We start from the raw sequence: 24,976 nt of genomic DNA, 5'->3' as shown, positions 1-24,976 counted from the left end.
CTCCTACAAATAAGTGAGAAAATGTGATATTTCTCTTTCTGTGCCTGACTCGTTTCACTTAATATAATTCTCTCTAGGTCCATCCATGCCATTGCAAATGGCAGTATTTCATTCTTTTTTATAGCAGACTAGTATTCCATTGTGTAGATATACCACAGTTTCTGTGTCCACTCATCTGATGATTTCTATTGTATTTCTTTAGTTTGTGCTCAGAGCAAGAAAATTGGCACCTTTTAAATCTTCACTCATAATTCATTCACAAACTAGTTTTTAAAAAACTAGTGTGTGACATGTACTGAAGATATAGCAAATAAGAAAACAAAATTTCTTATCTCATCAAAATTATACAAATATTTAACTGAGGAAGATTTTACTGTCTATATCAAATGTGTTATGCATGCGTGCATGTGTGTGTGCACATGACTATGCATTTGTGCATGCATTTGACATGGATATGAGTGGTGCTTTAAAGAAAAATAAAGCAGGCAATTGAAGAGAGAGTATTGGAGTCACAGAAGAGTGCTCTGTGGAAATAAAATTTGAGCAAGGCCTGAATAGGGATAATACCATATGAATGCTTGTGGAAGAGCCTTTTAGGCATACACACAGTAAACGCAAGGGCCGTGAGACAGGATGGCCTGGTTTGTTAAAGAAATAGTGAGAAGACAAATATATGTGGACCAGAGTGAGAAAACTAAAGGTTGGAAAGAACTGTGATCAGAGAGGTGTTGAGAAGAGAGCAAGACCACATAAGGCCTTAACTTTTTCATATCACCCTGTAACACTTGTCTCCCCCAACTCCAGACTGCAAGGTGCATGAAGGAATGGACAAGACTGATTTTGTTTTCTATTCTGCCAGTACCGAGGATAGTATCTGATTCATAAAACATAAATACAATGCAATTTGTGGTAGTGAATATGATGCCAGTATGAATCTAGCACTTACATCATAGGCACGGGAGGGTGACAATCAGCTTTGTATCTCATGAATATTCATAATAAATAAATAAATATGCTAAAAATAAATAAATAAAAAAATGAAATATGGCTAATAAAATTATAAAGAGAAACATAAATAAGTTAATGAATGAAGTACAAGCCATTTTATAATAGGAATGAGTAGGAATAGTATTTTAACTGAAAGCTTGGAATTTGGAGGCAGGGTCTGGTCAGTGCTGTATCATTCAATTCAATGCTATGCTCAATGGAACCTCAGGATAATGAGATATTTTTTGTTTTTCTCTAAATTCCTAAGTTACTCTCCTGGGTATAAATGGTTTGTTCACTGGGGGAATGAAGTTCAATTACCTCAGTGAGAAATAAAAGCATGATTTAATGTGGATTAGCATATTTCAAACTTTAGATCTTTTTGTGTTCTGCAGAGACTAAATCTCAAGAGAATGATCACAGCCTTAATAAGGCTGATCCTCTGCCTTGGATTCAGAAGCATCACATTCTACACATTGTTGAATTAATTGACCATGTATGAATTCTGCCATAGTTGATTTTTTAAAGTCACTTGCAAAATTTTTAAAAGCTGTAAAGCTGACTGTTAGAAACAGAAAACTTGTATCCCTACAAAAACCAATAAATAAAAACAAAAGAAAACTAATAAGCATCACTACTTTCAGTGAATATTTCTTAAAGACAAAAGGTAAGATTATTTAATTTATCTTAAGGTTTTCAGATGAAAGAGGACTTAAAAAACATTCAAGAAATTAAGACTAAACATCTCAATTTGAGTATGTCTGAAGCAATGAATTTAATGTTACCCACTAAACTATGCACCTGGATGTTTTTAGAAGAGAGATATTTCAGATCACTGGAAAGTAGTGAAAACTTTTATAGAATATTTGACATATCCATATATGTACACACATGGATAAATGTATATATACATAAATGTGTGTGTGAAAAACAGGGAATTTCAATTAATTCTGTTTATAAAGAATACCAAAACACCTGACATATTTAATATTCTCTGAAGGGTATTCAATAAAATGATTTTATGCCATTACATGTACAAATTAAGAAACTGATGATTGTTTTTAGCCCTCATCTTGTAGTTTACTTGTGCTTGCTCTATGACATTGAACAAGTCAACTTCTCTGAGTTTAATCCATACTTTTACAAAAATTCTATCTTCATTCAGTTTGTTGTGAAACCATATGTCCATGACAGATGATGAATCCAGTGTCCTTTTGCAATACCTGGCATATGGGGCACCATATATTTCTCTGAATATGAATCTACATTATGTACACATGGTAGGAAAGCAGAGTTACAAAAGCTAAACAAGTGGCTTCACTTGCATATAAATGTTCCTATATACACTGCACACACAGGATCTCACATATCATATAGAATATAATTTCATTTATGTCAATTTATGCATTTATTACATACATAATGTGTGTTTGTGTGCATATATATATGTGCATTTATAGGAGACTTAAAGAATGGCTGCAAATTTTTGAAAGAGGAATGGTTATAGATGATTTTAGAGATAGGAGGATTAGTTAAAAAGACTATTGCAGTAATCTAAGTGAAAAGATGATGCTGTCTTGGGACTTGGTGGTAGTAATGGCAGTGGTAGGAGGTAGCTGGCTTAGGCCTTTTTAAGGTAGAGCCAACAGAATTGTCTTATGGATTCGTTGTGGAGTATGTGAGCAAGAGAAGAGACAACAATTTGTCTGATATTTATTCATCTATTTAACTTCATCTGAGCAAGTGAAGGTATATAGTTGTCATTGATTTGAGATGGGAATGCTATGTGTGGAGCAAGCTAGGTGAGGTCACCAGGAATTCAGCTTTGGTAATGAGTTGCTGTTTAATATCCATGTGGAGATGTAAGCAGCTGAATGACAATTCTGGAGTTTGGAAAAGGGGTCAGGGTTGAAGATATAAATTCAGGGATGATAAGTATATAGATGGTATTTAAAACCATAAAACAGAATAAGATCACCAAGGCAGAGTGTAAATAGAAAAAAGAAGAAGATGAAAAAAGATCTCTGAGTTTCTCCAACATATAGAATCAGAAGAAGAGAAAAAAGAAAAGAATGAGAAGGAGGAACCCATGTGGTAGGTGGAAAGCTCAGGGAAACTGATGTCCTGGAAGACTAGAGAAAAACGTCTTTCAAGGAAGTAATAAGCAATCAACGATGTCAAATGCTATTGACAGATCAATAAAGATAAGGCCTCAGAATTCACCAATGGATTTAGCAACATAAAGATTAGTGACAAATGATAACAGCAGTTTCTACGGAGTGATGGAAAGAAAGCGTGACTAGAGTAGGCTAGAGTAGAAAATGAGAAATGCAGAATTTGATACAGCAAGTTTATTTAACTGTCAGTATATTTAATCACTGGGGGGCTGCTGGTTAAAACAGTAGGACCAAAGGAAGAAGAGAGAAAAATTGGGAGGTAGAGTAGGATAAAGACAAATAGGAGTCAGTCCTCAAAGGTCTCACACACACCCATACACATAGTTATTTTTAAATAAAATAGAGTACTGAGCTTACTTAAGGAATCTTTTCTTCTTCAATAAGAAAATAATGAGTTGTAATGCACATGTTCTTAGAACATCTTAGAAGTAATGTTACAACAGAGAATGAACCATTTGATTTTCTGGTAACTTTTTGTATAATTTATTTCGTTGTTTTTTTGTTTTTGTTTTTTGTTTTTTTTCTTTTTTTGTAAAATAAAATTAATTGTGTATATTTGAGATTTACAGCATAATGTTATGGCATCCATATAGATAGGTGGATACATATAGATAATGCAATGGTTACGATAGTCAAGCAGACTAACATGTCTATTTTGGTTTCTTTTTTATCCCAGTAAATTAATCATCTATTCGGAGACAAAGATATGAAAAACCACACAACAGTGACTGAGTTTATTCTCCTGGGATTCCGGGATCACCCAGAACTACAGTGCCTTCTTTTTGTGGCTTTCCTAATTGTCTATATGATCACTGTTGTTGGAAATCTTGGCATGATCCTATTAATCAGAATCGACTCACGTCTCCACACTCCAATGTACTTTTTCCTCAGTAACTTGTCTCTTGTTGACTTCTGTTATTCTTCTGTTATTGCCCCTAATATGCTAGTAAATTTCTGGATGGAGAACCCAGTCATTTCATTTAATGAATGTGCCACTCAATTCTTCTTTTTTGGTTCCTTTGCCGGCACCGAGGGCTTTCTATTGGCTGTGATGGCCTATGATCGTTATGTGGCCATCTGCAAGCCTCTCCTTTACACAGTCAGGATGTCCCCCCATCTCAATGTCCTCCTGGTTCTGACCACATATTTGGCAGGCTTTATAAATGCTGCCATTCACACTGGCCTCACCTTTTGCCTATCTTTCTGCTACTCAAACATCATCAATCACTTTTTTTGTGACATTCTACCCCTCCTGAAACTCTCCTGTTCTAACACTCATGTCAATGAGATTGTCATTTTTATTTTTGCCAGTTTTAATGAACTGAGCTGTCTCCTGATGATTCTCATTTCCTATCTCTACATCCTTGCTGCCATCTTGAAAATCCATTCTTCAGAAGGGAGGCACAAAGCCTTTTCCACCTGTGCTTCCCACTTGATGGTGGTTACCATCTTCTTTGGGACAATCCTGTTCATGTATCTGCGCCCTAGCTCCAGCTACTCAATGGACCAAGACAAAGTGGTATCTGTGTTTTACACAGTGGTGATCCCAATGTTAAATCCTCTCATCTATAGTCTAAGAAACAAGGAGGTCAAATCTTCCCTGGGTAAAATTTTTAAAACAACCTCCTTTTACTTCTCTACTTAGAATCATCAAACCACGGGATTTCAGGAGTCTAAAGGAATTTAGAAATGACCAAATCCACCTCCATTTCCCCTCGCTCCATTTCATTCTGTCATGAGGCTTTTTTGTTATAATAAAGTTGAACCAAATGTTCGAAGCATCATGGAGACTATGATCATTCTGTATAAATCCTACTTATTCTACTGAACCCAAATGCTAAAAGTTAACCAAATATCACATTTCAACACTTCGTTCTTAGGTATAAAACCCAATTAAGAAAAAGTGGCTGAGACAGAGGAAGACTGAGTGGAAAAGGAATAATTCCATCTCCTTCCATGTGTGATGGCTCCCGATTAGATGGTGATTGAACTGCCAGAGGATAGGTGATAAAGGAGTAAGCTGAGCCAGAATATGTCCAGGAACAAAACGAGACTTGGAGACTGTCTTGCCCCTATCAAACCAGAGAGAAATATTAGAATTAAATCCTGAGAGAATTGCTGAAGTCAAGTGCTCCTAACCTAGCCAAGAAATTTAGATTGCTAAGGGAATAATGGGGAACAAACTACAGAATAAATAAAAGGAAAAGCCACAGAGTAAGAACTCCCAGGGTTATGGGATGGAAGTTTCTGGGGTTAGCAAAGATGTATTCTGCATAATTCTCTAATCTAAAGTGTCAAGTTTTTTGATGTTTGCATGGATTAGCAGTTTAGTCTTAAATAACTAAGGCAAGATGAGCATTCTTTCTCTATGCCTTGGTAAATAACCACACATATCTATTTTATTGCCAGTTGCAGTTTGATTTGGATGTATTCAAAGCTCAGTTGATTTGACTAATATTTTAACTGTAACATCTTCCCATTAGGGCTGGAATTTTTTACAGATAGTGACCACAGACATGAGAACAATGTGTGTCTTCGACTGGTGGGAATTGGATAAAATATAGTTTGTATAATCCTAGTATATGCCTTTCATCAAAAGACAAATTGTCACCCAAATAGAGAAATAGCCACTTAAAAGTGGCTAAAAAATAATTTTGCTTTCAGTTACAGCTTATTATTTTTGGTGAGAGATTGAACCAAAACGTTGTAACTGTATCCTCATTTATACTGCTTTTCAGGAATTGTATATTAAAAGTATACATAATTTTCTTGTTCAAGAGATGGTTTTGCCCATCTCACCATTCTTTTTCTGGAAAAACCTTTATATTTCACGACATAGCACAAATATTACCTCTCTTGTCCTTCAAAAAAAAAAAAAAGACAGTTTCCCATAGCCATTCCTGTGATTCTGTTGATACTGTAACTGTAATCAACTCAGCCACAGAAACTAGTCACAATGATATAGTGCAATGTATCCTAAAATAGTCTGAGACCTCTGTGAGAAATGAAATCTATTCGTATACAATTTATGCCTTCATAGTAGGCTATCAGTGAAAGCTTAAGTTAATTCAAACAAACATAGGCCTGGAATTAGGACTTAGTCTCAGTATAACCAGGACTGGCTCTCTCTCTCTCTTTCTCATTTCCACTCCTTTAAAAAAAATAATTGTACATTTTTATGGGGTATACTTTGTTGTTTCAATACATGCGTATATTGTATAATGATCAAATCAGAATAATTAGCATATCTGTTACCTAAACATTTATAATTTCTTTGTGGTTATGAGATCCTCTTTTCTAGGTATCCTGAAATATGCAATTTTACTAGCTATAGTCACCCTACAGCACCAGGGTTCATTCTCCCCATCTGACTGTAACTTTGTAAATTTGTACCCATTAACCAAACTCTCCTCATCCACCCTGTCCCTCCTCTCCTTCCCTGTCTCTGGTAACCACTATTCTACTCCCTATTTATTCTTTTTTCTTTATTTTTTCATAATTGACCCATGATAATTGTATATATTTATGGAGTACAAAGTAATATTTGATTACATTTCTACAAAGTGCAATAATCACATCAGAGTATTTAGCATATCCATCCCTTCAAACATTTGTTACCTCTTTGTGTTGGAAACATTCAAAACCCTCTCAATTAACTACTCAGTTATGCAGTAATATGTCGTTGACTGTACTTTCCCTGTATTGCTATACAACACTAGATAATATTATTCCTATCTTTCTACAATTTAGTATCCACTGATTACCATCTCCTCATCCTATCTCCTTCCCCCCTACCAGTTTCTAATAAGCACTTTTCTATTCTCTACTTTTGTAAGATAAAATTTTGGTTTCCACATATGAGTGAGAACATGTGGTATTTCTATTTCTGGTTTATTTCACTTAATGTAATTTTTTCCAAGCTCATCCATATTGTTGTGAATGGCACAATTTCATTTTTTTCTTTTTTATGGCTGAGTAGTATTAGTATTCCATCGGCTATATGTACATTTTATTTAACCAATCATCTGTTGATGGACATTTAGTTTGGTTCCAAACCACGGCTATTGTGAATGGGGCTGCTACAAACATGGGAGTGCAGGTATCCCTTCAACTTGTTGATTTCCTTTCTTTTGGATATAGAGCAGTAGTGTGATTGCTGGATTGTGTAATAGTTCTATCTGTAGTTGTTTGAGAAACCTCCATACTGTTTTCCATAATGTCCATACTAATTTACATTCCCACCAACAATGTGTAAGTGTTCCCCTTTCTGCACATTCTTTCCAGCATGTTCTGTCTGTTTGATAATAGCCATCCTAGCTGGGGAGAAATGATGTCTCATTGTGGTTTTGATTTGCATTTCTTTGATGATTAGTGATGTTGAGCAATCTTTCATATACCTGTTGGCAATTTGTGCGTCTTCTTTGAGAAATGTCTATTCAACTCCTTTGCCCGTTTTTTAAATTGCATGATTTGTTTTTTTACTATTGAGTTGTTTGAGTTCCTTGTATGTTCTGGATATTAATCTCTTGTCAAATATATAGTTTGCAAATATTTTCTCCCATTCAGCAGGTTGTGTCTTCACTCTGTTGGTTGTTTCCTTGGCTGTGCAGAAACTTTTTAGTTTCATATAATCCCATTTGTTTATTTTTACTTTGGTTGCCTGTGCTTTTGAGGTTTTATTCATAAAACCTTTGCTCAATCCTATGTCCTGAAGTGTTTCCCCTTTGTTTTCTTCTAGAAATTTTATTGTTTCGGGTCTTACATTTAAGTCTTTAATTCATTTTGAGTTGATTTTAGTATATGGTGAGATAGAGGTCTAGTTTCATTCTTTTGAATATGGATCTCCAACTTAACCAGCACCATTTACTGAAGAGACTGTCCTTTCACCAATGTATGTTCTTGGTTCCTTTGTTAAAAATCAGTTGACTGTAGGTATGTGGATTTCTTTCTGGATTCTCTGTTCTTTTCCATTGGTATATGTGTCTGCCAGTACCATGTTGTTTTTACATTATAGCTTTGTAGTATATTTTGAAGTCAGGTAGTCAGGTAATATAATTCCTCCAGCTTTATTTTATTTTATGTTTTTGCTCAGGATTGCTCTGGCTATTAGGGGTCCTTAGTTGTTCCATATGAATGTGAAGATTGTTTTTTCTATTTCTGTGAAGGATGCCATTGATATTTTGATGGGGATTGTATTGAATCTGTACATCACTTTATTTCTTTCCCTTGCCTAATTGCTCTGCTTAGATTTTCAGATACTGTGTTACGTAGGAGTTGTGAAAGTGGGCATCCTTATCTTTTTCCTGTTCCTAAAGCAAAAGCTTTCAGCTTTCCCCCATTAAAAATGATGTTAACTGCAGGTTTTTCGTATATTTCTTTTATTCTGTTGAGATCCTTTCCTTCTATGACTAATTTGTTGAGAGTCTTTATCATGAATGGATGTTGAATTTTGTTACATGCTTTTTCTGCATTTATTGAGATGATCATATGGCTTTTGTCATTCATTTTGTCATTGTGGTATATCACATTTATTGATTTATTGTGTATGTTAAACCATCCTTTTAACCCTGGGATGAATCCCACTTGATCTTGGTGTACAGTCTTTTTGATGTGCTGTTGAATAGTGTTTGCTAAAATTTTGTTGAGAATTTTTGCATCTATGTGCCTCAAGAGTATTGGCTTCAACTTTTCTTTTTTTATGTGTCTTGGTGTGATTTTGTTATCAGGGTGACACTGGCCTCATAGAATAAGTTTCGTAAAATGGCCTTTGTGATGGTTAATTCTGGGTGTCAACTTGATTAGATTAAGGAATGCTGAGAAACCCGGTAAAGCTATCCTTTTAGGTTTGTCCATGAAGGTGTTTCCAGATGATATTAGCATGGGAGTCTGAGTGGACTTGGTGGGAATGATCTGCCCTTAATATGGGCTGGAACCATGTAATTCATTGGGGGCCCAGAGAGAACAAAAAATGGAGAAAAAAGGCGAGGCTCTATATTTGTTGGTGTCAGGATGGGATACACTCTTCTCTCCTGTCTGTGGACATCAGAGCTCAAGACACTTCAGCTTTGGGGTTCCAGAACTTACACCAAAGACACCATTGGCTTCCCTGGTTTTGAGGCCTTCGGACTTAGACTGAGAGACAATTCCTGCATCCAGTTTGCAGATGGCCAATTATGGGACTTCTCTTCACAGTTGTATGAACTCATTCCCCTAATAAATCCCCTCTCACATATTTGTAACATATCCTATTGATTCGGTCTCTCTGGAGAACCCTGATTAATACAGCCTTTGTTTTTCTCCCTTCTCTATGCTGCCATAGGGATCTCATCAATCTCCTGCTGCACTCCTATCCTCTCCCACAGATGCTTCTGTCAATATTTCACTGTCTGTTCGTTGTTGTGGCCTTTTTTTTTTTTTTTTTTTTTGTGGGAAGAAGGTGCACCAGGCATAATCAGCCTTCTTGTTCTGCCTCCTGACTTGTCATTTCCATTCTCATAATATGTATTAGTCTGTTCTCTTCCACAGACATGTCCAATGATGTCTGGTCTTTACATACTTTCAGGACACTTACGTTATATGCAAGTCTGCTTCTTTTTAGAAAGGACTCCTATTGCCTGAAATGGCTAAGATATCTAGAATATTTATATGTGTATATGATATGTGTGTATTTGTGTATGTATGTGTATGCTGGTGGTAGGGGTGGGGTCATGAATTACCAGAAGAAATCTTGCTCACAGTAACTATGATGGTTCACTATTCATTTATTCAGTAAAATTACATTCCTTGCCAGCCACAGTTCCTTTCATCAACAAACTCTTAATCTAAAAAGTGATGTTTTATGCTATTTAGATCCCAAAAAGAATGTTAAAATTACTGTTAACTATTAGTAGATGAATTAGGTGTTTCTCAAAATGATGCAATTTGCAGGATCCTTTTCTCAAACGTATCTGCAACAATGCCTGTCACAGTGCATAGAATTCTGATGACACAAAAATACAAGTATGGCCACTGTATTTCACACATTAGGTGCACAAATACGTAATATTTTATTGAAAGTGATTCATTTGAGATTGCTTTTCACATAGTGAAATGGTCAGCATACTTCCCCTATGAGAAGTATAATAGTCACTATATTTTGTTTTACTAAACCTACTGATTGCCTACTTATTCTAATATATTCAAAAATAAAACCCAGAATTCAGAAGCATTTTAGTATGCAAATAATAGTTACACACAAATATTTGGATTAAACTAGCAGACAGATCCTCCTTATGTCGTGGAAGATCAGGAAAAAATCAGGTCATAAGGCATGACAAGACATGACTTTTAGGCTAAAACCTTGAAAAGCAGCTCTTGCTTATGTGGATTTTTTATGGTTCCTAGACGTGAAGCCTTCATGTGTTTTCTCCTTTCTGCTTTTGTAATACTGCCTAACGAACATATAAACATCACTTTTACTTATTACATGATCATGAAGTGTACCTGATTGTCAAGAAATATATAATCTGTGTGATAGGTAGGATTTAGGCAAACGATTTTCCCATCATCTCGGGTAAAGTCTTCTGGGGATCCTATCTCCACAGAGAAAGACCATAAGTGTTTGCCTTGATCACCTCTATTTGCTACTTAAAAATCTCCGTCTAGCAATTTCCCTTTCTTTTCTTCCTCATCTTTCTTTTTTTTCTTTCTTTTTTTTTCTTCTTCTTTCTTTCTTTTTTTATTAATGCAAACTTCCTTAACAAAGAAGAGAAAAGAGATAAACTAGTTAGCTTTCGGGATATTCTAATTGAACCAGTTGTTTTATAAAAATTTCCTAGGTGAAGAATGGGTTTCAGGAACACCTTTGTCTTCAGTGTTTAAGGTTTTGACCTGTTGACATAAAGAGCCCTGATAATATTGTGCCTCTACTTTCCACTTTTTCTTTTTTAAATCATTGCCTCAGAATTAAACATTCAGTGAATAATTTGGTCTGCTTATACTGAGGACAGCAAAATATACATTTAAATCAAATTTGTGCAAGTGAATTTACTTACTTAAAATTAGTAAGTCCAGCAATCCCAATCCCACTTCTGAGGATATACCCAAAGGAATGGAAATCATCATGTCAAAGGGGTACCTGCATTCCCATTTTCATTGCAGTTCTGTTTACAGTAGCCAAGGCATGGAACCAACCTAAATGTCCATTGATGGATAATTGGATAAGGAAACTGTGGTACATATACATCATGGAATACTACTCCACCATAAAGAAGAATGAAATTCTCCCATTTGTAACAGCATGGATAAGCTTGGAGAAACTTATGTTTAATGAAACAAGCAAAGTACAGGGGAATAAATACCATGTGTACCCACTCATAAGTGGGAGCTAAGAGAGAAAGAATGAAGGAAGGAAAGACCACAGTGGTGTGTTGGACTTGCAGAGAGAGAGCATATCTAGGGATACAGAGGGGAGTGGGGGAAAGGGGGATGGAGAGGGAGGTCAGAGATAATTGGGTGGGGGATATGGGATATAATTGCAATTTGTGGTAATGAGTATGCTGCCAGTATGGATCTGGCCTTCACGTCTTGGGCACAAGGGGTGACAATCAGCATTGTACCCAATGAATATTCGTAACCAATAAAAAACAAATCTCATTTTGATTGTGCTAATAAAAAAATTAGGGCTGTCTATATTTTTATCAGTCAATTGTAGGGGTCTTTATAAATTTTGAATACAAATCCTTTGTCAGAATTACATAATGTGAATATTCTTCCTAGTCTGTGGCTTATCTTTTATTATCTTAACATTATTTGAAAAAGTGCATATTTTAAAATGGGATTACAGAAATTTTTATTTTACAATTAATGCTTTTTTCTGTCTTTACAGAAAACTTATTGCTTCCCTCAAAGTCCTGGAAATATTTATTCCTATTTGTGAATGAGAACTTGTAGATTTAGCATTTATATTTAGGCCTATGATTACCATCTAATTAGTTTTGGAATCTTGGGTTTTCTGTTATAAAGGAGTTGAAATTAAATTTCTCTATGCAGTTACACAATTGAACCAACAGCATTCCCATTAAAATACCTTTGTATCGTGTTTTCAGAAATCTATTGTCTATTTATATGAGTGAATACATTTCTGGACTCTATTCTGTAACCATTAATATATTTGGTATACTAATACCCCTATGTTATTTTTAGTAATATAATTTTGTAGTAACTCTTACATTTAGGTAGTAGAAATTATCAAATGTTTTTTTCTTCTCTTTCAAAATGGTTTTGGCTAATCTAAGTATTTTTATAACAATATGCACATACTTTAGAACAAGATCATCAATTTCTAAAAATATAAACCTGTAGAAATTTTGATGGGACTTGCATTGAAACTAGTGATTAGTTTAAGAAGAATTGATACCTTGACAATATTGTACATTCCAATCCACAAATGAGATACAACTTTCTACTATCTTAATCTTGTTAAATTTTTTTCTGCAGTTTTGTGGTTTTCAGTATGTATTTTCTGCAAACTTTTTATTATATTTTATGTCTAAGTAGTTTTTGATTTTGATGTTATTTTAAATGGTATTTTAAAATTTTTATTTCCAATCGTGTGTTGTTTTTACACAATTTTGTATATTGACCTTGTAATCATGAGATGTTTAAAAATATACACTTAATTTCTTTGCATGTTTTAAAAAATAGATTCTATGTAAACTACTATGCCACCCATGACTAACACAATTTTATTTCTTTCTTTTCAATTAATATGACTTTATTACATAGGCTAGTTGTATTAGTCCATTTCTGTGGCTTTTAACAAAGTACCTGGAACAGGGTGTTATAGGAAAATGAGACTTATTTGCTTACAGTTCCTGAGGCTGGGAATTCCAAAGTCCCTCTGGTGACCCAGGGGTCTTACATTGCAAGATGGTAGAGGCAGAGAGAGCAGAGAGCAGAGAGGGAGGGAGGGAGAGAGAGAGAGAGAGAGAGAGAGAGAGAGAGAGCAGAGAGGGAGGGAGGGAGAGAGAGAGAGAGAGAGAGAGAAACCTCCTCATTCACTGTCCTTTAAAGGCCTCCAAACTACACCCATGGCCACCATTTTTAATCCATTCACTAAGGCATGTTCCTATAATTTAATCACCTCTTCAAGGCCCCACCTTTCAATTATCATTATAGGACTTTCCATCCTCAACAGTTACAATGGGGGTTAAGCTTCTAATATATGAAATTTGGGGGACACAATTCAATCAATCCATGACACTAGTCCTTCCAATACCATATCGAACCCACTGATGTGGTTAGAATATATACATCCTTCTAAATTCATGTTCAAACTTAATCACCGATGCAACAGTTTTTTTAAATTGATTATGCATATTCATGGGGGTCAAAGCTGACCATAATCACCTGTGCCAAAGGTGTGATGATCATATTAATATTATCAGAATGCTCATTACCACAAATTGCAATTATTCCCAGTGTTCCCCACTCAATTATTCCCCAGCCACCATCCTCCTCCTACCCCTGCCTGCCCTCAGCAACCCTAGGTCTGCTCTCTCTGGCAAGTCCAAGACACCACTGTGGTGCTTCTTTCCTTCCTACTTTCTCTCTTAGCTCCCAGTTATGAATGGAGACATGCAATATTTTTCCTTCTGTGCTTGGCTTATTTCACTTAACATATTTGTCTTCAAGGTCATCCATGTTGCCACAAATGGCAGAATTCCATTCTTATGACTGAGTAGTATTCCACAGTGTATATATTCCACATTTTCCTTATGCAGTCATCCATTGATGGATATTTAGTTTGGTTCCATATCTCAGCTATTGTAAATAGAGCTGTGATGAACATGGGAGGGCAGGTATCCCTTCATCATGATGATTTCCATTCCTTTGTGTATATACCTAGAAGCAGGATTGCTAGATTGTATGGTAGATGTATCTGCAGTTGTTTGAGAAATCACTGTACTGTTTTCCATAGTGGTTGTACTAATTTATAGTCCCACCAACAGTGTAGGAGTGTCCCTTTCTCTCCACATCCTCACCAGCTTTTGTTCTTAGTCTTTTTGATTATAGCCAGACTAACTGGGGTGGGATTATATCTCAGTGTGGTTTTAATTTACATTTCTCTAATGATTAGAGATGTTGAGTATCTTTTCTAAGTGCCTTTCAGCCATTTGTGAGTCTTTGAAAAATGTCTATTCAGATCCTTTTTCCTTTTTAAAATTGGGTTACTTATTTTTATTTATTTATTTATTTTTTTACTGTGTAGTTACTTGTGTTCTTTGTTTACTCTGGATATTAATCCCTTGTCAGATGTATAGTTTACAAATAATTTCTCCCATTCTGTAGGTTGTCCTTTCATTTTATTGATTGTTTCCTTTGCTGTGAAGAAGCCTTTTGTTTGATGCAATTCCATTTACGTATTTTTTCTTTTGCTGCTTGTGCTTTTGGGGCTCTTATTCATAAAGTCTTTCCTAGTCCTACTTCTTTAAGTGTTTCTTCTATCTGTTCCCTTAGAGGTTTTACCGTTTCAGATCTTATACTTAAGTCTTTAATCCATTTTGAGTTTATTTTGGTATATGGTGAGAAGTGCAGATCTAGTTTCATTCTTCTGCATATGGGTATCCGATTTTCCCAGCATGATTTATTGAAGAGGCAGTCTTTTCCCCAGTGGATGTTCTTGTTTCCTTTGTCAAATATCAGTTGACTGCAAGTCTGTGAGATGGTTTCTGGGTTCTCCATTCTGCTTAATTGGTCCAAATGTAAATTTTTATGCCAGTTCCATGCTGTTTTGGTTACTAAAGCTTTGTAGTATAATTTGAAGTCAGGTAGTGTTATGCCTCCAGTGTTATTTATTTATTAATTTTTGCTCAGGATAGCTTTGGCTATTCAGGGTCTTTTGTTGTTCCATATGAATGTCAGGATTGTTTTTTTTTCTATTTTTGTGAAGAATGTAGTTGGTATTTTGGTGGGGATCACATTGCATCTGTAGGTCGCTTTGGCCCTCACCAATACTTCCACTTCCTTACATTTATTATGTCACACTTGTGCTCGCCACACAATTTTAAACCTTTCCTCTTCTCAAGTCTTTCATTTACCACACCTTCCTATCCCTTACTCTCATTAGATTATCTCTCCAAAGTGTTTATAGAAAAAAACTGAAGACTTTTAATGGGAATTCTTTTGTCTACCCATATTATCCTCCTTCCTTATTGTTGAAAGGGATGGCTAATTTTTCTATCTCTGCTAAAGTCTTCTGCACATATGTGCCAAGCTTTGTAAGTAGGGATTTTGGCCTCAAAGGAGAATCAGGCTCCTTAAAGCATCAAAATAAATTTATGTCCTTGAGGAACAAAGAAGGTTTTAATTAGTTCTTTAGAATTTTTTATTCCACTCTAGGGAGTATACCTAAGAAATACATTATAAATCTTCCCCCATTTGTATTTACAAAATATGATGAGTCAGCCTTTACAGGTAGGTCATTTTCTAATTTGTTCACTGAAAATGCATCTTGTATCTGTATGATTAGTATCCCATTGATGTGAGAAAAATCATCAATTGTATGGGACTTTTCTATTTATATGTTAATATTTCATTGATTTTCTAAATAATTCAACACTATAAGCAAGCATTTATGATGTATATGTAAGACAAATAAACAATGGCCTTAGGGTGCAATTCTGGAGGAGTAATTTTTACAATCATATATTAACACAAAGAACTGAAAGAGTAGCTTTAGATATATGTTTGCACATTTAAACATGATTCCTGCTTTCCCAAACAAATATTTTCATGAGTGGGCTAATGGCACACACATACAAAAAATAGGAACAAAAAACACACACTCTCTTCCAGATACTTCCATCATTTATTTAACTTTCAAATGCCACCTTCTCAGAAAGTTCTCCTCTGGCCTTCTAAAGGCATCCTACCATCATTTTTCTTCACAGTACTTGCTTTTATCTGACAATATAGTATATGTTTATATGTTTGATCTATGTTCCCACTACTCTACAATGTGTGCTATTTGAGGATGGGGAATTTATTCACTGCTGTAACTCCATAACCTAGAAAAGAAAAGAAAAAAAAAAAAACAAAAACCCCATCAAGTTTTGCAGTATACATGAATAAATGGGTGGATAAATCTACAAAGCAGAAAGTATAATTCTTGATTTTGTATCTTTTTAACAATATATGAGATAGAATTCACAAACTCAATGTTCTCTGAAAATATGGGGTTTAAGTGGAAATGCTGTACTGAATGTGCACCTTCTGTTTTGGACCTGAAACAATAGGATATGGAGGCCTTGGATATCTGACCTCTTTCAACTGTTCATTTAAATGTTGGAAATGACACGTTGATGTCATTTCTTATTTTCTTACTTTTGCCTTTTTTTATTTAGAAAGTTTGAAAAAAATGCTAAGTGTGGAGATACCTAAAAAGATAAATATAAATGTATGAATGCACATAAAAATACAAGTATATATTTATTTCTATAAGGATGCAAGTGTCAGAGATAAAAGAGGCAAAGTGTGAGAAAGAGAGGGTGTGTGTAGGTGTGTTTGAGATATATAAAAAAGAAAGATAGAGAAAGTTCAGAGATACAGGGTGAAAACCTTATATACAAATTATGATGCATCTATTGAAAAGAGAAGAGTACCTGTCCCATAGATGAATAGATAAAGGAGTGAATGATAAAATGGATAGAATATATGCAGAATCTGGATTAGACAAAACTGCTCACATTCTTTGTCATTTTCACTTTTCAGGGAATAAGAAAATGACCTCCCAAAACCACTCTGTGGTGATGAAATTCACTCTCTCAGGACTCACAGAGGACCCAGTGCTACAGAAGGTTCTCTTTGGGGTGTTTCTGGCCATCTACCTAATCACACTGGCAGGGAATCTGTGCATGATCGTGCTGATCAGGACCAATTCCCACCTGCAGACACCCATGTATTTCTTCCTTGGCCACCTCTCCTTTGTAGACATTTGCTACTCCTCCAGTGTTACTCCAAATATGCCGAACAATTTCCTGTCAGAACAGAAGACCATCTCCTATGCTGGATGCTTCACACAGTGTCTTCTCTTCATTGCCCTGGTGATCACTGAGATTTATCTCCTGGCGTCAATGGCACTGGATCGCTATGTAGCCATCTGCAGCCCTTTACATTACAGTTCCAGGATGTCCAGGAGCATGTGTGTCTCTCTAGTCACTGTCCCCTACGTGTTCGGCTTCTTTAATGGACTCTCTCAGTCACTGCTGACGTTCCACTTATCCTTCTGCGGCTCCCTTGACATCAACCATTTCTACTGCGCGGATCCTCCTCTTATAATGCTGGCCTGCTCTGACACCTATGTCAAAAAGATGGCAATGTTCACAGTTGCTGGCTTTACTCTCTCAAGCTCTCTCTTCATCATTCTTCTGTCCTACCTTTTCATTTTTGCAACTATTATGAGGATTCGTTCTGCTGAAGGCAGGTGCAAAGCCTTTTCCACATGTGGTTCCCACCTGACAACAGTCACCGTGTTTTATGGAACCCTCTTCTGCATGTACTTAAGGCCTCCCTCTGAGAAATCTTTAGAGGAGTCCAAAGTAATTGCAGTTTTTTATACTTTTTTAAGCCCAATGCTCAACCCGTTGATCTATAGCCTAAGGAATAAAGACGTGATTCATGCCTTGCAACAAATGATTAGGGGAAATTTATTTTATAAAATTGCATGTTAGGCATCTGTTCATTTGTAATCACTATGTGTCTGATAACATACTGAATCTCTGAAAGGGATAAAACTATTACTCTGTAGTCATGATTTGTTTATCATCATAAACTCTCAATGATCACTTTAGCTAATTTCTTCTCAAAATGTATACTGTAAAGACCAATTGTTTTAATAAGAACTATAATATTGAAATGAAAAAATCTTTTGCAAAGAAACTCTGAATATAAATTAATTGCTATTCAATTCTTCCATATAATAACCTCATCTTTACTTATTTGATGGTAAATATTACAAATAACTTATCCTAATTGGAACACTGGAAATTTATCTTTTCTCAATATTGTGGTCCACAGAGCTACACTAAGTTTCAAAACAGGAGGAATATACTTTTTTTAGATGATGAAATAATTCTACTCTAAAGTTTGGTATGGAACAATCATTCTGATACCCAATGCATCACTGGAGTCACCCTGTGGAAAATTTAAATATAGGCATCACCAAAAGGTTTAGATTTTCCCCAAACCCATATCATAGACATGTTGAGAAATTTTTGTGCATTCAGTGATACTTGTTCTGTTCCTCAATTTTGAAGATAAACTGTCAACACCTGCTTATGAACTTCTAAGAGTACAGATTCAGTTCAATCATCAGTATAATATAATGTCATTCCAAATATATTTTTCAGTGCAGTAGTTCTGATAGGAAAAACTTATTAGGAGTCAGTAAGGTTTATCAGTTTTCTTATGCACACCCAGGAATACCCAGAAGCAGCACACAGAGTGGATGTGTATCTATACACTGGAGGAGAAAACACAGTGTTTACCTGAGTTCGTAAAGCTGTCTGTGGGTCAATATATTTTAGATAAGGCTGTTTCAGTAGTTATGAAAAATTCTACTGTGAAAAATAAACAGTAGAGAAGGCCATATAAAGAGATACGTACTTTATTTACCTTAATACATGCATTACTAGTGAACCAGATGGCTGCATATTGAAATATACATGTTTAGTCCTCATTAAATTGCCTTAGATGTTTGATATGTTAATAGTGTGCACTATGATTTTTACTAACACCACTATAGGAAATGCTCATATGAACTCAACTACTGTGCTTACTGAAAATGTTTAAATTACTTTCTTGAATATCTACCCAGATCTGTAGTTTTTGTAAAATTCTGCTCCGGTCTTGAGTTTCAGTTGATGGAATCAGGCTGGTTCTACCAAAATTTAGTTTCAGAAGTAGTAACTGAGAGAAAAGACAATTTCTGGGTTTCAAGAATATATTATTTAAATTTCTGAACCATTTGTGTGTTTACATAGTTGCTTGGTTTTGGCTGTGATCGTGGGACAACGGGAGAAGGTGCTCTACAGAGGCAGTGGCGAAGCACGGGAGCCCAGAAGTAAGTGACAGAGTCCTGACTGGTGCAGCCCCTGCTCCCACTTCCTCTCTGAAGACCAGCATCATTTATTCTAGGGGTATTCTATTATCTAATAAGCTTCCCTTATTCTGTAGCAAAAGGTTGTGTTTCATTCCTAGCAATCAGAATAGCCTAATACCCTGATTTATAACTGTATTTAAAAGATGTCTTATAGAATAAGTGCAAAAGTACTCTATATTTTGCCTAATTAAATGTAGGCTTTTATTTTCTAGTCCTGAGAACCACTGTGGTTTGCAGCACCAAATTTAAGCTCAATCTTGGCACCTTTTTAGTCTAAAAGGTAGACCTATTTGTAGTCTCTCTGTATTTCTATTCTATTTATTTAGTTTTATTTGTGATTTATGTTTATACTATGTAACTCTTTGGGTGAAAGCTACCTCAGAAATCTTTAGAAGTAGGATAATATATGTCAGTGCCCTTGAAAATAATTATAAATAATTATAAGTGACACTTAACCATGGGTTACTGCTCACTTTTATGTAGCTGTTTATTTTAATCTTCACAAACGAAGCAGTGAAAGAATTTTTATCTCCATTTACAACATTGGGGTCTTAGGTACAGAAACACTTAATGACTTGCCCAAGTCACTAGTGCAGCCACTAAGTGGCATAAATGAAAATCCCTTAATTCCAGATGCTATCACTTTTCAATTCACACTCCAGTGGCTATCGGATTCCTAACACACTCCTCGACACTGCTGGACAGAATATTGGCGATGATGAACTGCTGAGGTTACTGATATGGATGAAATAATAGTGATCACATGTGTCCTAGCAATCGCTAATGTTTATTTTCTCTGACAGTTTAGGTTAACATGATAATCTGTGTGAATTATAAATAGAATTTTACTGTCCCATGAAAAAGCAGGGAATTTTGATATATGGCAGGCCTATATAGACTTCATTGATTAATGTATTTTTCAGATTATAAAAGTACACATGTTCATTTATAAATAACTAGAAATACAGAGAGGTATGAAGAAGTAATTCTATCAGTGATATGCCCAAAACCAATGATAACTTGTTTTTATTTTATTATATTTGTTTTCAATAAATTTAAATACTTACAAGTTATTGTAATTCATAAAACAAAAGTGGAACCATATGCTGCGCACAAATTAGAACATTGACTTTCATTTGATAGTCTAATGTTTGTATTTTCACACAGATTAAATGTTTGCAATGAACACCTTTTTTTATGTAGTTTAATACTTACTAATGAAATGATACTTGACCTTAATTACAAAAATAATACAGTTGCCCCTCAGTATTTGTAGGGGATTAGTTCCAGTATCTTCCACAGAAACCAGATCCACAGATGCTCAAATCCTGCCGTCAGTCCTGGGGAACCCAGGAATAAGAAAAGTCAACCATCCGTATTTGCAAGATCCACATCCCACCAATACTCTGTTTTCAATCCGTGATGGGTTGAACCTGTGGATACAGAAGTCCAACTGCACATACCGGTTACAGAAAGGCAAATTAAAAAATAGTGAATTATATTGGAGTAAAAGCAAAATATACTTGTAAGCTCCTACATAAAGAGAGCTGACTCAGAATTTTGGAGTATTTTATTCCGCTTAGATTAGCTTGCAAACCATTATTCCATCATATCGATGAATGCTATTTTTTTATGATTGACTGATATCTCTTTAGACATATTTTTCTGACTGTTCATTTAAAATACACTCCTAGAAATCAAATTGCTGAATTGAATATTTTGAATATTTTTAAGCTTGCTCAGTTGTTCTAAACTAATTGTTCTTGCTAATTGTTCAATCTAAAAGCATGGAATGTCTTCCATCTTTTTGCATCCTCTTTAATTTTGTTTAGCAATGATTGTAGTTCTCATTGTAAAGTTCTTTCACCTCCTTGGTTAAATTGATTCCTAGGTCTTTTCTTATTTTGGTAACTATTGTAAATGGGCTTGAATTCTTGATTTCTTTTCCTGCTAGTTTGTTATTTGACTATAAAAGAGCTGCTGATTTTTGCATGTCGATTTTGTGTACTGCATCTTTACTGAAATCATTTATCAGCTCTAAGAGATTTTTGAAAGAGTCTTTAGGTTTTTCTGTATATAGCATCATGTCATCTGCAAACATGGACAGATTGACTTTGTATTTTCCAATCTGGATGCCCTTTATTTCTTTCTCTTGACTAATTACTCTGTCAAGAACTTCCAATACTCTGTTAAATAGGAGTGGAGAGGATAGGAATCTTTGTATTTTTCATGTTCTTAAGGAAAATGCTTTTAGTTTTTCTTCATTCAGTATGATATTGGTGGTGTGTTTGTCATATATGACTTTTACTGTGTTGAGATAATTTCTTTCTATACCTAATTTGCTGAGAGGTTTTATCATGAAGAGATGTTGAATTTGTCAAATGCTTTTTCTGTATCTATTGAGATAATTGTATGCATTTTGTCCTGACGTGGTATATCATATTTATTGACTTGAATATGTTGAATCATCCTTGAATTCCTGGGATGAATCCCACTTATCCATCATGTATAATTTTTTGGATGTGTTGCTGTATTTTGTTTGCTAATAATTTGTTGAGGATTTAGCATCTAGGTTCGTCAGAGATATTGGCCTGTAGTTTTATTTTTTATTGTATCTTTGTCTGGTTTTGATATCAGGGTGATGCTGGCCTCATACGATGAGTTTGGGAGAATGGCCTCTGCTTCAATTTTTTAGAATAGTTCAAAAAGAACTGGTATTAATTCTTCTTTAAAGGTTTGGTAGAATTTAGCAGTAAAGCCATGTGGTCCTGTGTTTTATTCGTTAGGAGATTGCTGAATATCACTTCAATCTCATTACTTGTTATTAGTCTATTCAGGTTTTATATTTCTTCTTGGTTCAGTCTTGGTAGTTTGTATGTGTCCATAAATTTGTCCATTTTCTCCAGGTTTTCAAATTTGTTGGCATATAGTTGTTTATAATAGTCTCTAATGATTCTTTATATTTCTGTGGTATTGGTTATAATATCTCTTCTCTCATTTCTTATTCTCATTATTTGGGTCTTTTCTCTTTCTCTCTCTCTCTCTCTCAGTTAGCCTAGTTAATGACATGTCTATTTTGTTTATCTACTCAAAAACCCAATTCTTTGTTTCACTGATTTTTTGTTTCATTTTCGGGTCTCTATAATATTTAGTTCCACACTGATCTGAATTATTTCCTTACGTCTAGTAATTTTGGGATTGGGTTGTTCTTGTTTTTATAGGTCTCTGATGTGCAACACTACGTTGTTTATTTGAAATCTTTCTATTCTTGTGAGGTAAGCATTTATTCCATTAAACATTCCTCTCAGTACTGCTTTCGCAGTATCCCACAAGTTTCGGTATAATGCATCTTTATTTTCACTATTTTCAAGAAATTTTTTATTTTCTGATTAATTTATTCTTGGACCCACAGGTTGTTCATGAGCATGTTGTTAAATTTCCATGTATTTAAATAGTTTCCATAGATTCATTTCTCATTCATTTCTAGTTGTAATCCACTGTGATCTGAGAATTACTTCAGAAAAACATTTTTTTATAAAAATTTGCTGAGACTTAATTTGTGATCTAACATGTGGTCTATCCTGCAGAATGTTCTGTGGGCTGATAAAAATAATTTATATTCTGATGTTTTTGGATGAAATATTCTGTAGATGTCTGCCAGGTCATATTGGTCTAAAGCATAGTTTAAATCCTGTGTTTCTCTCTTGGTTTATTGCTTACATGTTTTGTCCAGTGCTGAGAGATGGGTTTTCAGGTCCCTTACTGTTTTTGTATTGGGGCCTATCTCTTTCTTTAGGTCCAATAGTGTTTGCTCTATATGTCTGGGTGCTCCAGTGCAGGGTGCATATATATTTATGTCTGTTATGTCTTCTTCTTGGATACATCTCTTTATCATTATAAAGTAGCATTCTTTTTACTCTTTTTGTGTTTTTTGGTTTAAAGTCTATGTTGTATGTTATAAGAATAGATACAATTGCTCATTTTTGGTTTCTATTTGTGTGGTATATCTTTTCCATTTCTTTACTATCAGTCTGTATGTGTCTTTACAGGTTAGGTGAGTCTCTTGAAGACAGCATATAGTTGGGTCTAGCTTTTTAATCCAATTAATAAGTCTGTGTCTTTTGATTGTGGAGTTTAATCCATTTACAGTTAGGGTTGTTATTGAAAGGTATTGTATTACTCCTGGCATCATCAATTTTTCATTAGATATTTTAAATATTTTTTATTCCTTTCTTTTCTTTTTGATATTTGTCTCTAATGTTTCTTGGTTGTTTGAGATGTTAAGACTTAGATGCTTTCTCTTGCTCATCTGAATTTTTGTTCCACCAGTGGGTTTTGTTTTTTCTTGTGTATTTGTGGTAATGATATCATTTCTCAAACTCCAGATGGAGAACTTCCTTGAGGATTTCCAGCAGGGCTGGTGATGTGGTGGTGAACTCCTGCAGTTCTTGTTTTTCTAACAAATACACTATTTCTCCCTCACTTCTAAAGCATAGTCTTGCTGTGTATAGCATTCTTAGCTGACAGTTTTTTTTATTCTTATTTTGAATATATCATCCCATTATCTTCTGGCCTGTAGAGTTTCTGTTGAAATGTCTGCTATTATTCTGATGGGGGCTTCCTTGCTGGTGACTTGACGCTTTTCTCTTGTTGCTTTTAGGATTCTGTCTTTGATTTTGAGGTCTGCCAGTTAGAGTATAAAATGTTTGAGGAACGATTTTTTGGATTTTATCTATTAGAGATCTTTGAGCTTCATGGATGTGAATATCCATGTCTCTCTGTATACCTGGGAAGATTTCATTGAATAGATTGTTGATGCCTTTTCCTTTCTCTTCCCCTTTGGAACGCCTGTGATTCAAATGTTTGTTCATGTAAGGTTGTCTGCTAGCTCTCTTAGATTTGTCTTCATTTATTGGAATTCTTTTTTTTTTCTTTTTTTCTCTGACTGGGTTGGGTTATATCATAAAGACTATCTTCAGTATCAGAAATTCTTTCTTCTACTTGTACTAGCCTGTTGCTTAAGCTCTAAGCTGTGGTTTTTATTTCATTGAATGTACTTTCATGAGTTTTGCTCCATTCTTTTTTAAGGTCTATTTGTAAATTTCCTTCTTTATATCCCTTTTTTTTTTCTCATTTCATTTGGTTGCTTGGGTCTTCTCATATCTCATTGAGTTCTTTAAGATCATTACTCAGAGAATCCCTTTTCAGTCATTTCAAGAGTTTCTTGCTCTATAGAGTCTGGTATTTGAGAATAACTGTTTGCTTTTTGTGGTGTCATCTTTTCTTGGATTTTTCATATTTCCAGTGTCTCTACATTGATGTCTCATCATCGGGTAGAGCAGTTGCTTCTTCTCTTACTCTGGTGTGGGCTATGAGGAGAGAGATTTCCTCTTCTTTTTGCAGTCTCTGTTAGTGACTCTCCATGTGTCAATGCAGTCAAGTAACTGATAGGCCACCAGCACACTGGCTATGGCTGCTGCTATGTCAGTGAGCTGTTTTTGAGGCAGCTATGACTGTATTGGTAGCTGTGGTGTGTTCTGTGTGGTATTGGTGTATTTGGCATTCTCCTGCTTGCTGCCAGGCAGGGTGCACTGCCGTCACCTGCTGCCTAGGACCCCATGCCTACTCCTGCGTACTGCTGGAGTGGTGGTACTGCCCTTGTCTCCTTCCT

General features: G+C 35.2%; 2 protein-coding genes across 2 annotated transcripts; both read left to right on the top strand.

The window, feature by feature from the left end:
• The first annotated feature begins 3,864 nt into the window (after nucleotides 1–3,864).
• Nucleotides 3,865–4,809, top strand: LOC134376592 (olfactory receptor 5AP2-like). The gene has a single exon (XM_063095082.1). It carries the CDS (start codon nucleotides 3,871–3,873, stop codon nucleotides 4,807–4,809), a length of 939 nt encoding a protein of 312 aa, XP_062951152.1. The 5' UTR covers nucleotides 3,865–3,870.
• A 12,118-nt stretch (nucleotides 4,810–16,927) lies between these two features.
• On the top strand, nucleotides 16,928–17,875 carry LOC134376591 (olfactory receptor 5M10). The gene has a single exon (XM_063095081.1). The coding sequence runs from the start codon at nucleotides 16,928–16,930 to the stop codon at nucleotides 17,873–17,875; it is 948 nt and encodes a 315-aa protein (XP_062951151.1).
• The last annotated feature ends 7,101 nt before the right edge of the window (nucleotides 17,876–24,976 follow it).

Source organism: Cynocephalus volans, chromosome 4 (genome assembly GCF_027409185.1).
Source record: "Cynocephalus volans isolate mCynVol1 chromosome 4, mCynVol1.pri, whole genome shotgun sequence".
Lineage (NCBI taxonomy): Eukaryota > Metazoa > Chordata > Mammalia > Dermoptera > Cynocephalidae > Cynocephalus > Cynocephalus volans.
Note: the sequence above shows the minus strand (reverse complement) of the source record. Positions and strands in the feature narration are given on the sequence as shown.